Source organism: Trematomus bernacchii, unplaced genomic scaffold (genome assembly GCF_902827165.1).
Source record: "Trematomus bernacchii unplaced genomic scaffold, fTreBer1.1, whole genome shotgun sequence".
Classification (NCBI taxonomy): domain Eukaryota; kingdom Metazoa; phylum Chordata; class Actinopteri; order Perciformes; family Nototheniidae; genus Trematomus; species Trematomus bernacchii.
In genome coordinates this window covers 715,903-733,155 of record NW_022987640.1, presented here as the reverse complement: position 1 = coordinate 733,155, position 17,253 = coordinate 715,903, and the positions used below count along the sequence as shown (strand labels likewise).

General features: G+C 40.0%; 1 protein-coding gene across 2 annotated transcripts in view; it reads left to right on the top strand.

Moving 5' to 3' along the window:
• The first annotated feature begins 6,267 nt into the window (after nucleotides 1–6,267).
• The window catches only part of LOC117484762 (sarcoplasmic/endoplasmic reticulum calcium ATPase 2-like), a 31,770-nt gene continuing 20,784 nt past the window's right edge, over nucleotides 6,268–17,253 (top strand). For both annotated transcript variants that reach the window (XM_034133184.1, XM_034133183.1), the window contains exons 1-3: nucleotides 6,268–6,340; nucleotides 7,242–7,327; nucleotides 11,082–11,546. In XM_034133184.1, coding sequence (XP_033989075.1) covers nucleotides 7,316–7,327; nucleotides 11,082–11,546 — 477 coding nt within the window. In that variant the 5' untranslated portion in view covers nucleotides 6,268–6,340; nucleotides 7,242–7,315. The remainder of the gene's footprint in view (nucleotides 6,341–7,241; nucleotides 7,328–11,081; nucleotides 11,547–17,253) is intronic.

Sequence of the window (17,253 nt, the reverse complement as noted above, 5' to 3'; positions counted from 1 at the left end):
TTAAAGTAGAGACACTACATACTGATATACACCTGAACATCAGCAGGAGAGGACTCTTTAAAGTAGAGACACTACATACTGATATACACCTGAACATCAACAGGAGAGGACTCTTTTCATAACTTGTCTGCATAAAGAGATCCTTTAAGTGTGCTGCAGCTCTGTATGAATCTCAATTATCAGCTAGTATTCCTCTTCATTATTTCTCCATTATTGAAGCTGCCCCAGCCTTGTTAACCCCGAGTCCCGCTGCACTGCATGCTGGGAATTCGTGCTATGCTGTCCTGTTATATATATGTCACAGTTAGAGGTCACACTTTAACGCGGGTCAGCCGTAATGAGGAGCTGACAGCGGGTAACCTGAAGACATGCAGAGAATTAACCCTCTGACCCGCTGCTAACACATGGAATATAAACTGACCCGGTTTTCATTTAACATGCTAGTGTCGCTGCAGAGAGAACTTCAGATACATGTTAGGTTTCATGTAAGAGTTACAGAAGCTACTTAAAAAGGTTTTTAGATAATAAGAAGAACTACAGTAAAGTGACCCTAGGGAACCTTTTGGCAACTTGGAAAACAGTTTGTTTAAAAGAGCAAAAGTTATTGTTTAAACAAACAAAATTATAAGAAAATATAGGATATAACTAGTCATTAAAAATGCCACTCAATGAGTTGTTTCACATGTTGTAACCTTAAACCAAAGAAATACGTATTAATTACCATATTTAAGAAGAATTGCTCAAAAGCATTCAATAAGAGTACAGTTGAAGGAGCATTAAATATTTTCTTGATATTTATTTGAAATACAGCGTCTTTTAATGTCTTGTTTTGTCATTCACGCAAAAAATATAATTCACTTAATATGATATAAAACAAGAAAAGTGGGAAATCTCCACATTTGAGAGGCTGAAATACAGCGTTTTCTTACATTTTAGCATTACAATGACTTGAATATGAAATATATATATCAGAAATGGTGGCTCTCTGTAATAGCAGCATCTGTGGTTTACTGGTTGATCTCGATAAACACTTTAATGCAGAATGAATTCCCCCACGGCTTATCTTTGCTGCTTAGTTGCTAGTCCTGGGACAAGTTAGTGTTTTACTTCGGTAACAGAAAGGGTTTGATGCTATGTGGAGGTTTATATCAAACGACAGAGATGAGACAGAGATGTCGTTTGTAGAAAAACATCAGAAAGTCATTAGTGTGTATTGGCAAATATTGATTGTCCCTCCTAAGAGAATACACATAAGACACTCTGCTGCTGTTGTGCTCACTGTTTCTGTCGTACTGAGCAAATAATACGATTTCTGCATTATCCACACCATTTACATGCATGCAAAGTACTCCTGTTAGACGGTTTACAGCTGCAACTATAAGTATACAAGACATACAATCACACAGTGGCCCATTTTCTAAGTAATTTTCATGCTAAAACATCTGAACATTCTGTTATTAGCCTCGCAAATATGAAAGAATTATAATTTGTTAGTGTTTTACGTCATATTAAAATGGAATATCTTTGTATATAAAAGCAAAAAATCCCCTTTAGAAATGATGATGGAATGGTTCACTATTGTTTTTGACATTTTTACAGGATTAACTGTGAAAATAGACATAACTTGCAGCCCCTAATGGAGACACAGAATGCGATAAAAACCTTTTTATTAGATACAAATATATATTGACAAACTATAAATTATAATAAATGTTATCAAAAGATGTCTAAAGATGTAGTGATAATATCTCAGAGTGGGGTCTTTATAAATGTTAATCCGTGGGGTCTGTGCCGGACCCTGTCGACGGTATTGATTCCCGACTCTTCAGGCGTCAGCAGGTCGGCCTTATTGTTCGGCTGCCGGCTGCACGTGTTGAAGCTCCGACGCACGGAGGAGGAGGCTGCACTCGAACACAACACTCTGCCAAACATGTCAGGGCTTTGTTAAGTAATGTTCAGAGGGGGAGAAGTGGCCGGAGGTAGAGGAAGTCCTCACATAGTGCGCTTTGGAAGAGGAGCAATATTACAGTTTAATAATACTCCTAAAAGTCCTGCATTAAAAGAAAAAGACTCCAACAAATTATTAAAGATTGTACTTAAAAAACATTTAATATTTACAGGGCAGGACACGACAATACATAGTACATTTAAGTATTTCTTTCACAATTAGTTTTATCTCATTTGACTTTAGTTTACATTACATGTTACTTGTTAGACGCTTTTATCCAAAGCGACTTACATACTCAATACTGTGGGCAATCCCCACAGGAGCAGTTTGCGGTGAAGTGTCTCAGAGACACAACGACATGCTGACTGCAGTGGGGTTTGAACCTGTGACCCCCTGATCCCAACACCTACGCACAACCCACTGCACCACACGCCCCTGTGTAGTTTCTTTATTCCTGCATTTGACTGGCAACATGATGTCATTTATATATTTTTTGTATGTCTTAAATGTAGTGTACAATAATAATATGTATGATTTACATTGGCTAAACCACACTGTAGCTATTGTGCTTCTGTCAATAAAGTTTTTGATACTTGAATATCCTTGCAGAAGAAGTCAAAGTACTCCTTATGCAGGATGGCCCTACATATGTTGTTTTATTGCATTTTATTTATTGATGCATGAAGGTATTTATCCCTTTACTGCTGCAGTTGGTAAACATGTGTATAGAGTTGTGTACAAGTACTTTAAATGTGTACTTTAGTACTTGAGCACTTTTAGTAAATGTACTTTCTAACACCGGCCATGCCTGAGGACAGTTGGACAGTTACCGAGCAGGATGTTGATACAAAGAGACGAAGAACACACACTTCATCAGGTCTGCTGAGTAACTGCCCGGAGACACACACACACACACACACACACACACACACACACACACACACACACACACACACACAGCGCTGAGCCAGGAGTCATGGCTGTGTGTGTGTGTCGGTGTGTGTGTGTCGGTGTGTTTCTTCTAAAGCAGTGACTGAGCACAGGAAGTGTGATGTAACCATGGAGGATGAAACAAAGCTTTTCGGTTCTTAGGAAACCTTTTGTGTTATTTCAGTGTCTAACAGCGGGTGGTGATCCTTTAAATGTCCGACAGGCATCATATCTACTAAGACAGTTACATTTCTGGATTCAAAATGAGTTCATATTTTAATCAAGGAGTCAAATGCACTGTATATTTAATAAAAAATAAATGCGTTACAGAACAAACATTCAAAAAATAATAACGATATACAAATATAAAATATAACAAAATATATTTTTAATTATAATGGTCAAAAAATTGTAAGATTTCTGATTCATTAATATAATCTGCATCAGGTCTAAATGCAGACTCTCCTCCTCTCCATCAGGATCTGAACTGGGTCACTTTCTCTCTCATGGTGCTAAATTAGCCTTTTCCTCTGAGACGGGGCCTTAACGAATCCTTCATTTCCTCTTCCTCCTCCTCCTCATCCTCCTCCTCCGTTAACGAGCGGCTCTTTATCCGTTTACTGTACACTAACACTGAGTAACTGCCCGCAGAAAATACACAATGTGTCAGCTGTTGAATCTTAATTTAGCCTGTAAACCACACACACACACACACACACACACACACACACACACACCACACACACACACACACACACACACACACACACACAATTGAGCAGTGTTGGAAAGTGCATTATCTCCTGTAGTGTACCTAAGTAACATTTAGACACACTTTGAGTATTTCCATTTTATTCTACTTTATACTTTTACTCTACTACATATATGGTGAATGTTTTCACAATATGCTTTTGAGACACAATGAAGTGCTGTACCTCTTATCTATTAAATACGAATATTAAACAATGTGTCTCAACATTGACCAATTCAAGTAAAGCCCCAAAATGAAATAGTGGTTTTGCTTGAGATTCCCCAGCACTGCATGTTGTGTTTCAGTGTTACAACCAGAGTTCCCGTTAGAATATTTGTTTGCCGGTCAACATGTCCGTTAAAGTTGAAATCTTCCGGACAAAATTAGAAAAGTTCTTCTTTGTTATTTATTGAGCTTTTAAACAAATTGATATGATTCGATATAAAACAAACTAATTCTAGTAGATTAATTACATTATTCAAAGTGTACAGTAACTTTTAATAACACTGGAATAATAAACGGAGCGCTCTCTCTCCCTCTCCTGACAGCCTGTCAGATCATGCAGCTCGCGGATCCAGTAATGAGTGGCCCGACAGTAAAACTAAACATATCTATAACTAGTTTAGGAAGTTTGAGAGGTAATTAAAATAGCTACGTGATATTCTAACCTGAAGTGTGTGTTTTGTTCCGCTCACCGCTGCAGGTGATCGTGCAGAGCTGCGTGTCGACTCGTCAGCAGCAGCTGGTCTCTCCCGTCAGATTAGACTTCACTCGCGTTTATGTCCATATCGATCAGATCTAGCTTAGTTCTAGCTAATGATATGACTACCTGCTTGTTTAAAAGACACCTAAAACAATAAGCGTCGCTATGCAACCGGGTGAGGCCGCAAAGTATAGCGCAGCATTATGCATTTGTTTACATGCCCACCGGAACCCCGAGGCATTACCAACAGATCAACGCACAATCAACCATACGGACACTCTTTCCTCCACATTACGTGTTAGACATTAGAATTGATATTCTTGTAATCTTCTTGTCTGTCACATACCTTCTTCTGTCTGTCACATACTCTTCTTGTCTGTCCACTACTATTCTTCTTGTCCCTTCACATACTCTCTTGTCTGTCACATACTCTCTTGTCTGTCACATACTCTTCTTGTCTGTCACATACTCTTCTTGTCTGTCACATACTCTTCTTGTCTGTCACATACCTTCTTGTCTGTCACATACTCTTCTTGTCTGTCACATACTATTCTTGTCTGTCACATACTCTTCTTGTCTGTCACAGATCTTTCTTGTCTGTCACATAACTCTTCTGTCTGTCAATACTCTTCTTGTCTGTCACATACTCTCTTGTCTGTCACATACCTTCTTGTCTGTCACATACTCTCTTGTCTGTCACATACTATTCTTGTCTGTCACACACTCTGTCTGTCAATACTCTTCTTGTCTGTCACATACTATTCTGTCTGTCACATACTATTCTTGTCTGTCACATACTCTTCTTGTCTGTCACATACTCTTCTTGTCTGTCACATACTCTTCTTGTCTGTCACATTACTCTTGTCTGTCACATACTACTTTCTGTCTGTCAATACTCTTCTTGTCACATACTCTTCTTGTCTGTCACATACTATTCTTGTCTGTCACATACTATTCTTGTTCCTGTCAAATACTCTTCTTGTCTGTCACATACTCTTCTTGTCTAGTCACATAACTCTTCTTGTCTGTCACATACTCTTCATTGGTCTGTCACATACTCTTCTTGTCTGTCACATACTCTTCTTGTCTGTCCCATACTCTTCTTGTCTGTCACATACTCTTCTTGTCTGCACATACTCTTCTTGTCTGTCACATACTACTTCTGTCTGTCACATCTCTTCTTGTCTGTCACATACTCTTCTGTCTGTCACATACTCTTCTTGTCTGTCACATACTCTTTCTTGTCTGTCACATACTCTTCTTGTCTGTCACAATACTCTTCTTGTCTGTCACTACTCTTCTTGTCTGTCACATACTCTTCTTGTCTGTCACATACTCTTCTTGTCTGTCACATACTCTTCTTGTCTGTCACATACTCTTCTTGTCTGTCACATACTCTTCTTGTCTGTCACATACTCTTCTTGTCTGTCCATACTCTTCTTGTCTGTCACATACTCTTCATTGTCTGTCACAGACTCTTCTTGTCTGTCACATACTCTTCTTGTCTGTCACATACTCTTCTTGTCTGTCACATACTCTTCTTGTCTGTCACATACTATTCTTGTCTGTCACATACTCTTCTTGTCTGTCACATACTATTCTTGTCTGTCACATACTCTTCTTGTCTGTCACAGACTCTTCTTGTCTGTCACATACTCTTCTTCTCTGTCACATAAGTGGCTCAACTGAAGCGGTATTGTGCTAAAGGGAAATTATTTTGACCGGACATTTTGACCGAAGAGATTTAGATTTGCCGGTCTTCAGCATATTTTACCGGTCATAGTCCGGTAATTACCGGCTAACGGGAACTCTGGTTACAACAAGCCTTCAGTTGACCTCATTTAAAAGATATATATATATATATGTTAATATAATGTTATCCTGTGTTCATGCTCCTCATTTTTCTGCAATTTTGTTTCTATCCCCCAGTGGAGACAAGGTTCCGCTGACATCCGGATCTGTTCCATCATATCCACGACTCTGAGGGTCGACCAGTCCATCCTCACCGGTGAGAACATTTCCATTTTCCTGTGACAAGTTTTATTAAATACACAAGTTTCTCTTCTTGTATTTACATTTTCTACAAACAATACACAATACACACTGCACACATGCACACCCCTCCCCTCCCCTTCCCCAGTCCCAAAATCAAACCTGAGCAAAATGCAAAAGGGTACACAACGTTTCAGGAGAATACAAACAGTAATATTAATGTCAATAATAAAGTGCTCCAGGAATGTTCTCCGTACCTTATTGAACGTATTACTTGAGCCACAGACTGAGTGGAGGATCTGTTCTAGTGCAAGACATCTCATTAAGTCATTTAACAATACACCAGTTTCTCCTGATAACATCTGCATTTGGTCTCAACTATAACACCTTATTCATGTGTCTGATTCTCTTCTTTAACTTCATCATGATATCTGATTATATATATCATATATTTATTTACACAGGAAAGCTGACACTACAAAACATGTGCTATTGCTTTCTCACAAAGGTTTCATATGTATAACCCTAACCCCTTTAAGAGCTGTACACCTGATTAGTGACAGGGTTATTATAAACGAGACCCTCTGAGCGATATTCATTTAGTTTCATTTCTGGATTATTGGATAAAGAAACACAGATCTCTCAGTAGAGATATCAGTAGAGATATCAGTAGAGATATCAGTAGAGATATCAGTAGAGATATCAGTAGAGATATCAGTAGAGATATCAGTAGATCTCTCAGTAGATCTCTCAGTAGAGATATCAGTAGAGATATCAGTAGATCTCTCAGTAGATCTCTCAGTAGAGATATCAGTAGAGATATCAGTAGATCTCTCAGTAGAGATATCAGCAGAGATATCAGTCAGTGCTTTGTTCCTCACATCGCCTGCAGATTTAACCCCCTGTTGTGTTTGCAGGTGAGTCCGTGTCCGTCATCAAACACACGGACCCCGTGCCGGACCCCCGAGCCGTCAACCAGGACAAGAAGAACATGATGTTCTCCGTAAGTCTCACTTCCTGTTTCTGTCCTCGTGTTTGTTTACTTTCTGTTCTCTTCCTGGAAGAATAACTCGCTCCTGTTGTTATTTATGAGTCAGGCGTTATCAGATCTCCTTAAAGAGGCAGTGGTGATTGTTTCAAAGTGGATTTGTGTGAGGTCGTTGATCCAGTTTGGAGAAATAGTAGTGAATACCAAACGTTTTTTTGCCACTTTAAATCACATCTAAGTGTAGTGTACTATATTTAGAATATTTAGACAGATTTTTATTTTATTCTGCTACTTAATTTTACCATTGATTTAATATATATATAAATACTAAGAAGTAGAATTAACTTTGTATACTGTAAACATATTTAGAATAATTCTGGGGTAAATAAGGTTTTGTGACGGTTGTTCCATTTTAGAATAACATATAAATCAGGGGTACTCAAACTTTTTTATTAAAGGTCCACTTGTGAATTTTATACAAGGTCACTGGTCCGGATCAATGGCAGTAAAGTCCAAAATTGCAAGAAGAAAATAAAGTTATAAAAGTAAAATGTGCACATTTAACTAAAGTATAAAACAATAATAAATGTAACATGTGTATGCAATATAGGCAGTGGTGGTTGGGTCATGTGAATATATAAATAATAAGATATAATACAAATATACATTGAAACACTATAAGTTAAAGAAAAAGAAAAAATAAGATTTTTTTTTTATATTTACCTTAAAGGTAGGGTAGGTAAGTTTGAGAAACCGGCTCGAGATACACTTAAGCAATAGCTCACGACAGGCCGTGGTATATGCTCATTATATCACAGCTAAGGGGCGTGGTTCGGCCCGACGCGAAGCGGAGGGTCGACAAACCCCCTTAACTGTGATATAATGAGCATATATCACGGCCTGAAGTGAGCTATTGCTTTTATAAAACGGTTACCAAGTGTGGCAATATAAAAGAAAAATACACACTCTAATTTAAATAGTTGTTATTATTAAATAATGATGTTCAAAATAAAATAGTCCCCCCGTTGCCTTCTGCACAAAACATAGTGTGAGGTGGTTGCTATGCAACAACACTAACAGCTAGCGAACATATTAGACAGACAGCGTTGATTGGTTATTTGGCTATTTATTTACATTAATTTGTATGTTGCCGTTTATTGTGCACCCACTGAAAAACTGTGCAGCATCCGTAGAATGGCTTACAAGGTTACTTGTACTAGGCTGCGGTTGTACTCGGCTGTTGCTGGGCATGGAGAGAATATTGCTCCATTTTCTCCGGTCTGCGAGATTTGGCTTCCAGTAGCTCTGGAGAGAGCTTTCGCACCTGTGGCCACTAACGGTCATCATTTCTCTGCTTTCAAGACCCGCATCAGAAAGCTTCTGAATGGTGGTACTGCGGAGGCAGTGGTTGGTGTATTTCTGCTGTGTTCCTGCTTGCTTGCACATTCTAGGCAACATTGTCGAAAGGTGATTCACGCCCATTGGCTCTCGAGTGAACCTGTAACAAAGCAAAAGTGATTTTTAGTAGCTATCCTAATCTAGCCTAATCTATTAAAATAATATGCACTACACATTATTTACCACACATTGTTGACATCGCAGTTCACTTGTCTTCTTGGGTGTAGATAAAAGGCAGGTGCGTCCGGGGTAGGAGGGAGATGTATTTTTCCAACGAAGAAACGGGACAGAGAGGATCACCAGGCAGTTCACACATAAATCCCCTTGTGCTCTCTTTATTTCTCGCCTGCGGGTCGTTGTGGTTTTTTGTGTGCTCATTGAACGTCAGCGTTACATACTTAAGCCCGTTTTCGTCTGTTTTGGTGGTGAAAGACGAGGGTTTGAGCTGCCGATTACCCTCATTTCCCCTGCGTCCAAAGTGCAGTTGAACGTCAAACCACACCTTGTTACTAGCCCCTCCGGAGTTTTTGGATCAAGTACTTGCTTGATAGCTTTGAAGTCATGTTCTGTTATGGAAGAGTGATGGACTGAAGTATCGAGTGCCTTCTTTCTCAACATTTTCACAACGCCGATGAACACATTGTTGCAAGTTGTGAACTCGGTGTCTTTGAGGATGGACCAGGACAGACTGAGTGGTGGGTCATTTATGTGCCGGTTGAGTCCAGCACGTAGACCGATATAGCTGCTCAGGCCGTATAGTTCGCCTTTACCGTTTCTGACAGTTGCATAAAAATCTCTCAAGATGTTATTGAGCTGCTGTTTTGTCGACGTCTGAAAGTCTATGACCACAGAATTATCCTGACACCAGTCTTCAAAGCACTTAACTGCCCATTTTGTTTGCTTCACGGTGTTCTGTTAGTTCGTTTTTTTCTAGTTGGTCAACCTGCTCTTCACGTAGCTCTGCATGTCTTCGTTAGCAGGGGGCTTTTTTCTGGAGATAGGCACTCCTCCTCAAGCCACTCCTCCATAGTAAGACCACCCCGGAGGTCGAAGTTAATCTTAAATGTGTCCATGTTATGCTTTGTAAGTTTGTTTCGTAACGGAAGAAATGTAAATATATTTATAAACGGACAAGTCAAATCAAGCAATCTGATTGGTCGATAGCGTTTTTGTGGACCTTTTTGATTACAGATTTGAAAACATCGTTGCTTGCTTTAAAAGTAGCACAATTAATTATGTCAAACCTTGGAAAGTATCTAGATATCCCTGCCCTAATGCCAAAGGAACTGCACACTGAATATGTTTTGCCGTTTGATGTCTATGTCTGGACCGCTGCGTAAAAAGGAGGGTTTCTGCCGTTACTTCTCCGCTGCTTTCTTGTTCCAGTTTGAAAAGCAAACTGCAAGCAGTTTGCTTTTCAGCCCAACTGTATACTGTTTATCTCAGACGCGGAGGGATACTGACTTGTTGTGAAAAGTAACTTACAATTCTACCCGTGGTATACGCTCAGTATACCACGGCTAAGAACCAATCAGATTGCTTGATTTTACTTGTCCGTTTTATAATTGTTGTTATATTCCATGGAATGCTCTTAACATCCCAATAGCAATGAATATCTGAAGTGCTTTGACAAAAAATCCATAAAAAAATATCATCTGTGGAAGCCGTAGTCCTGTAAAAAGTACGACCAATCATTTGAGCCGGCCCGGCTAAAATAACTGGATGGCCTACCTGCCTGTCAGCCTTCCATCTGTGCACAAACTTATCTCGTGCCCTCATTGGTCATGTGCGCGTTCGTGTGTGTTGGAGGAGGGTCTCTATAAGGAAGTGGCAGATTTTCTCCGGTTGTGTATTTTCAAATTCTAGTGATCTCGAGCCGGTTTCTCAAACTTACCTACCCCACCTTTAAGAAGTTAGTTTAAAATATAAATTATTAATAACAACAACAATAATTATGTAAAAATGTGTAAACAATATAGACAGTGGTGTATAAGTACTAATAAAGAGTTTAATGATGATTAGAGTGGATATATGGAGATAGAGTGACTGGATAAGTAGCTCATACAAGCCAATTAAAAAATGACCAAATGTATTATTATCTACAGTACCACTCAAAAGTTTGGACACCTTCTCATTCAATGGTTTTTGTTTGTTTAAATGTTTTCTACTTTGTAGATTAATACTGAACATATCAAAACTATGAAAGAACACATATCGAATTATCTAGTTAACAAAAAAGTGTTAAAAAAATTCTGAATATAATAATAAAATAAAAAACTTCGAATGACAAGGTGTGTCCAAACTTTTGACTGGTAGTGTATGTCATTTTTTTAGGGTACAAACATATATATAAACCTTGTTATTTCCTCAGGGCACCAACATCGCGGCTGGGAAGGCGGTCGGCGTCGCTGTGGCTACGGGCGTGAACACGGAGATCGGGAAGATCCGTGACGAGATGGCGGCGACGGAGCAGGAGAAGACGCCGCTGCAACAGAAACTGGACGAGTTCGGGGAGCAGCTCTCCAAAGTCATCTCTCTGATCTGCATCGCCGTGTGGATGATCAACATCGGACACTTCAACGACCCGGTGCACGGCGGCTCCTGGATCCGAGGCGCCGTTTATTACTTCAAGATCGCCGTGGCGTTGGCCGTGGCCGCCATTCCCGAAGGTTTGCCCGCCGTCATCACCACCTGCCTGGCGTTAGGGACGCGCCGCATGGCCAAGAAGAACGCCATCGTCAGGAGTCTGCCCTCCGTGGAGACGCTCGGCTGCACCTCCGTCATCTGCTCCGACAAAACAGGGACACTCACCACCAACCAGATGTCCGTGTGCAGGGTGAGTACAGAGTCACACACACACACACACACACACACACACACACACACACACACACACACACACTCACTCACTCACACACTTGATTTATTGCTGAGCAGTTTGCTCGTCACTGATTTGTCATATGTGTAATAAAGCGACAGCAGTGCCTGTTTGAACAGTGCCTGTGAGTCACTGTTCAAACAGGCACAGTTATGATCAGATATCCGGGTTATTGAGAGAAGACAACGAGCTCTAATCTCTCTGAGCGGTGATGACTTGCAGAGCTGCTGTTGTGTAACTTTACTGCGTCACACAGCTCAACTTCCTCTCTCTCTACAGCAGCTTTTAGGTTGCCTCTTCTTCTTTTCAGTACTTTAGCACAGGCTGAAATACAGTTAAAGTTGTTTAAAGATTTTAATTAGAGTCCTCTCCTGCTGATGTTCAGGTGTATATCAGTATGTAGTGTCTCTACTTTAAAGAGTCCTCTCCTGCTGATGTTCAGGTGTATATCAGTATGTAGTGTCTCTACTTTAAAGAGTCCTCTCCTGCTGATGTCCAGGTGTATATCAGTATGTAGTGTCTCTACTTTAAAGAGTCCTCTCCTGCTGATGTTCAGGTGTATATCAGTATGTAGTGTCTCTACTTTAAAGAGTCCTCTCCTGATGATGTTCAGGTGTATATCAGTATGCAGTGTCTCTACTTTAAAGAGTCCTCTCCTGCTGATGTTCAGGTGTATATCAGTATGTAGTGTCTCTACTTTAAAGAGTCCTCTCCTGATGATGTTCAGGTGTATATCAGTATGCAGTGTCTCTACTTTAAAGAGTCCTCTCCTGATGATGTTCAGGTGTATATCAGTATGTAGTGTCTCTACTTTAAAGAGTCCTCTCCTGCTGATGTTCAGGTGTATATCAGTATGTAGATTCTCTACTTTAAAGAGTCCTCTCCTGCTGATGTTCAGGTGTATATCAGTATGTAGTGTCTCTACTTTAAAGAGTCCTCTCCTGCTGATGTTCAGGTGTATATCAGTATGTAGTGTCTCTACTTTAAAGAGTCCTCTCCTGCTGATGTTCAGGTGTATATCAGTATGTAGTGTCTCTACTTTAAAGAGTTATCTCCTGCTGATGTTCAGGTGTCTATCAGTATGTAGTGTCTCTACTTTAAAGAGTCCTCTCCTGCTGATGTACAGGTGTATATCAGTATGTAGTGTCTCTACTTTAAAGAGTCCTCTCCTGCTGATGTTCAGGTGTATATCAGTATGTAGTGTCTCTACTTTAAAGAGTCCTCTCCTGCTGATGTTCAGGTGTATATTAGTATGTAGTGTCTCTACTTTAAAGAGTCCTCTCCTGCTGATGTACAGGTGTATATCAGTATGTAGTGTCTCTACTTTAAAGAGTCCTCTCCTGCTGATGTTCAGGTGTATATCAGTATGTAGTGTCTCTACTTTAAAGAGTCCTCTCCTGCTGATGTTCAGGTGTATATTAGTATGTAGTGTCTCTACTTTAAAGAGTCCTCTCCTGCTGATGTTCAGGTGTATATCAGTATGTAGTGTCTCTACTTTAAAGAGTCCTCTCCTGCTGATGTTCAGGTGTATATCAGTATGTAGTGTCTCTACTTTAAAGAATCCTCTCCTGCTGATGTTCAGGTGTATATCAGTATTTAGTGTCTCTACTTTAAAGAGTCCTCTCCTGCTGATGTTCAGGTGTATATCAGTATGTAGTGTCTCTACTTTAAAGAGTCCTCTTCTGCTGATGTTCAGGTGTATATCAGTATGTAGTGTCTCTACTTTAAAGAGTATCTCCTGCTGATGTTCAGGTGTTATATCAGTATGTAGTGTCTCTACTTAAAGAGTCCTCTCCTGCTGATGTTCAGGTGTATATCAGTATGTATGTTATTAGTCCTTCTTCTACTTTAAAGAGTCCTCTCCTGCTGATGTTCAGGTGTATATCAGTATGTCGTGTCTCTACTTTAAAGAGTCCTCTCCTGCTGATGTTCAGGTGTATATCAGTATGTAGTGTCTCTACTTTAAAGAGTCCTCTCCTGCTGATGTTCAGGTGTATATCAGTATGTAGTGTCTCTACTTTAAAGAGTCCTCTCCTGCTGATGTTCAGGTGTATATCAGTAGGCAGTGTCTCTACTTTAAAGAGTCCTCTCCTGCTGATGTTCAGGTGTATATCAGTATGTAGTGTCTCTACTTTTAAAGAGGTCCTCTCCTGCTGATGTTCAGGTGTATATCAGTATGTAGTGTCTCTACTTTAAAGAGTCCTCTCCTGCTGATGTTCAGGTGTATATCAGTATGTAGTGTCTCTACTTTAAAGAGTCCTCTCCTGCTGATGTTCAGGTGTATATCAGTATGTAGTGTCTCTACTTTAAAGAGTCCTCTCCTGCTGTTGTTCAGGTGTATCAGTATGTAGTGTTCTATTTAAGAGTCCTCTCCTGCTGATGTTCAGGTGTATATCAGTATGCAGTGTCTCTACTTTAAAGAGTCCTCTCCTGCTGATGTTCAGGTGTATATCAGTATGTAGTGTCTCTACTTTAAAGAGTCCTCTCCTGCTGATGTTCAGGTGTATATCAGTATGTAGTGTCTCTACTTTAAAGACTCCTCTCCTGCTGATGTTCAGGTGTATATCAGTATGTAGTGTCTCTACTTTAAAGAGTCCTCTCCTGCTGATGTTCAGGTGTATATCAGTATGTAGTGTCTCTACTTTAAAGAGTCCTCTCCTGCTGATGTTCAGGTGTATATCAGTATGTAGTGTCTCTACTTTAAAGAGTCCTCTCCTGCTGATGTTCAGGTGTATATCAGTATGTAGTGTCTCTACTTTAAAGAGTCCTCTCCTGCTGATGTTCAGGTGTATATCAGTATGTAGTGTCTCTACTTTAAAGAGTCCTCTCCTGCTGATGTTCAGGTGTATATCAGTATGCAGTGTCTCTACTTTAAAGAGTCCTCTCCTGCTGATGTTCCGGTGTATATCAGTATGTAGTGTCTCTACTTTAAAGAGTCCTCTCCTGCTGATGTTCAGGTGTATATCAGTATGTAGTGTCTCTACTTTAAAGAGTCCTCTCCTGCTGATGTTCAGGTGTATATCAGTATGTAGTGTCTCTACTTTAAAGAGTCCTCTCCTGCTGATGTTCAGGTGTATATCAGTATGCAGTGTCTCTACTTTAAAGAGTCTTCTCCTGCTGATGTTCAGGTGTATATCAGTATGCAGTGTCTCTACTTTAAAGAGTCCTCTCCTGCTGATGTTCAGGTGTATATCAGTATGTAGTGTCTCTACTTTAAAGAGTCTTCTCCTGCTGATGTTCAGGTGTATATCAGTATGTAGTGTCTCTACTTTAAAGAGTCCTCTCCTGCTGATGTTCAGCTGTATATCAGTATGCAGTGTCTCTACTTTAAAGAGTCCTCTCCTGCTGATGTTCAGGTGTATATCAGTATGTAGTGTCTCTACTTTAAAGAGTCCTCTCCTGCTGATGTTAAGGTGTATATCAGTATGTAGTGTCTCTACTTTAAAGAGTCCTCTCCTGCTGATGTTCAGCTGTATATCAGTATGCAGTGTCTCTACTTTAAAGAGTCCTCTCCTGCTGATGTTCAGGTGTATATCAGTATGTAGTGTCTCTACTTTAAAGAGTCCTCTCCTGCTGATGTTCAGGTGTATATCAGTATGTAGTGTCTCTACTTTAAAGAGTCTTCTCCTGCTGATGTTCAGGTGTATATCAGTATGCAGTGTCTCTACTTTAAAGAGTCCTCTCCTGCTGATGTTCAGCTGTATATCAGTATGCAGTGTCTCTACTTTAAAGAGTCCTCTCCTGCTGATGTTCAGGTGTATATCAGTATGTAGTGTCTCTACTTTAAAGAGTCCTCTCCTGCTGATGTTCAGCTGTATATCAGTATGCAGTGTCTCTACTTTAAAGAGTCCTCTCCTGCTGATGTTCAGGTGTATATCAGTATGTAGTGTCTCTACTTTAAAGAGTCCTCTCCTGCTGATGTTCAGGTGTATATCAGTATGTAGTGTCTCTACTTTAAAGAGTCCTCTCCTGCTGATGTTCAGGTGTATATCAGAATGTAGTGTCTCTACTTTAAAGAGTCCTCTCCTGCTGATGTTCAGGTGTATATCAGTATGTAGTGTCTCTACTTTAAAGAGTCCTCTCCTGCTGATGTTCATGTGTATATCAGTATGTAGTGTATCTACTTTAAAGAGTCCTCTCCTGCTGATGTTCAGGTATATATCAGTATGTAGTGTCTCTACTTTAAAGAGTCCTCTCCTGCTGATGTTCAGGTGTATATCAGTATGTAGTGTCTCTACTTTAAAGAATCCTCTCCTGCTGATGTTCAGGTGTATATCAGTATTTAGTGTCTCTACTTTAAAGAGTCCTCTCCTGCTGATGTTCAGGTGTATATCAGTATGTAGTGTCTCTACTTTAAAGAGTCCTCTTCTGCTGATGTTCAGGTGTATATCAGTATGTAGTGTCTCTACTTTAAAGAGTCCTCTCCTGCTGATGTTCAGGTGTATATCAGTATGTAGTGTCTCTACTTTAAAGAGTCCTCTCCTGCTGATGTTCAGGTGTATATCAGTATGTAGTGTCTCTATTTTAAAGAGTCCTCTCCTGCTGATGTTCAGGTGTATATCAGTATGCAGTGTCTCTACTTTAAAGAGTCCTCTCCTGCTGATGTTCAGGTGTATATCAGTATGTAGTGTCTCTACTTTAAAGAGTCCTCTCCTGCTGATGTTCAGGTGTATATCAGTATGTAGTGTCTCTACTTTAAAGAGTCCTCTCCTGCTGATGTTCAGGTGTATATCAGTATGTAGTGTCTCTACTTTAAAGAGTCCTCTCCTGCTGATGTTCAGGTGTATATCAGTATGCAGTGTCTCTACTTTAAAGAGTCCTCTCCTGCTGATGTTCAGGTGTATATCAGTATGTAGTGTCTCTACTTTAAAGAGTCCTCTCCTGCTGATGTTCAGGTGTATATCAGTATGTAGTGTCTCTACTTTAAAGAGTCCTCTCCTGCTGATGTTCAGGTGTATATCAGTATGTAGTGTCTCTACTTTAAAGAGTCCTCTCCTGCTGATGTTTAGGTGTATATCAGTATGCAGTGTCTCTACTTTAAAGAGTCCTCTCCTGCTGATGTTCAGGTGTATATCAGTATGTAGTGTCTCTATTTTAAAGAGTCCTCTCCTGCTGATGTTCAGGTGTATATCAGTATGCAGTGTCTCTACTTTAAAGAGTCCTCTCCTGCTGATGTTCAGGTGTATATCAGTATGTAGTGTCTCTACTTTAAAGAGTCCTCTCCTGCTGATGTTCAGGTGTATATCAGTATGTAGTGTCTCTACTTTAAAGACTCCTCTCCTGCTGATGTTCAGGTGTATATCAGTATGTAGTGTCTCTACTTTAAAGAGTCCTCTCCTGCTGATGTTCAGGTGTATATCAGTATGTAGTGTCTCTACTTTAAAGAGTCTTCTCCTGCTGATGTTCAGGTGTATATCAGTATGCAGTGTCTCTACTTTAAAGAGTCCTCTCCTGCTGATGTTCAGCTGTATATCAGTATGCAGTGTCTCTACTTTAAAGAGTCCTCTCCTGCTGATGTTCAGGTGTATATCAGTATGTAGTGTCTCTACTTTAAAGAGTCCTCTCCTGCTGATGTTCAGCTGTATATCAGTATGCAGTGTCTCTACTTTAAAGAGTCCTCTCCTGCTGATGTTCAGGTGTATATCAGTATGTAGTGTCTCTACTT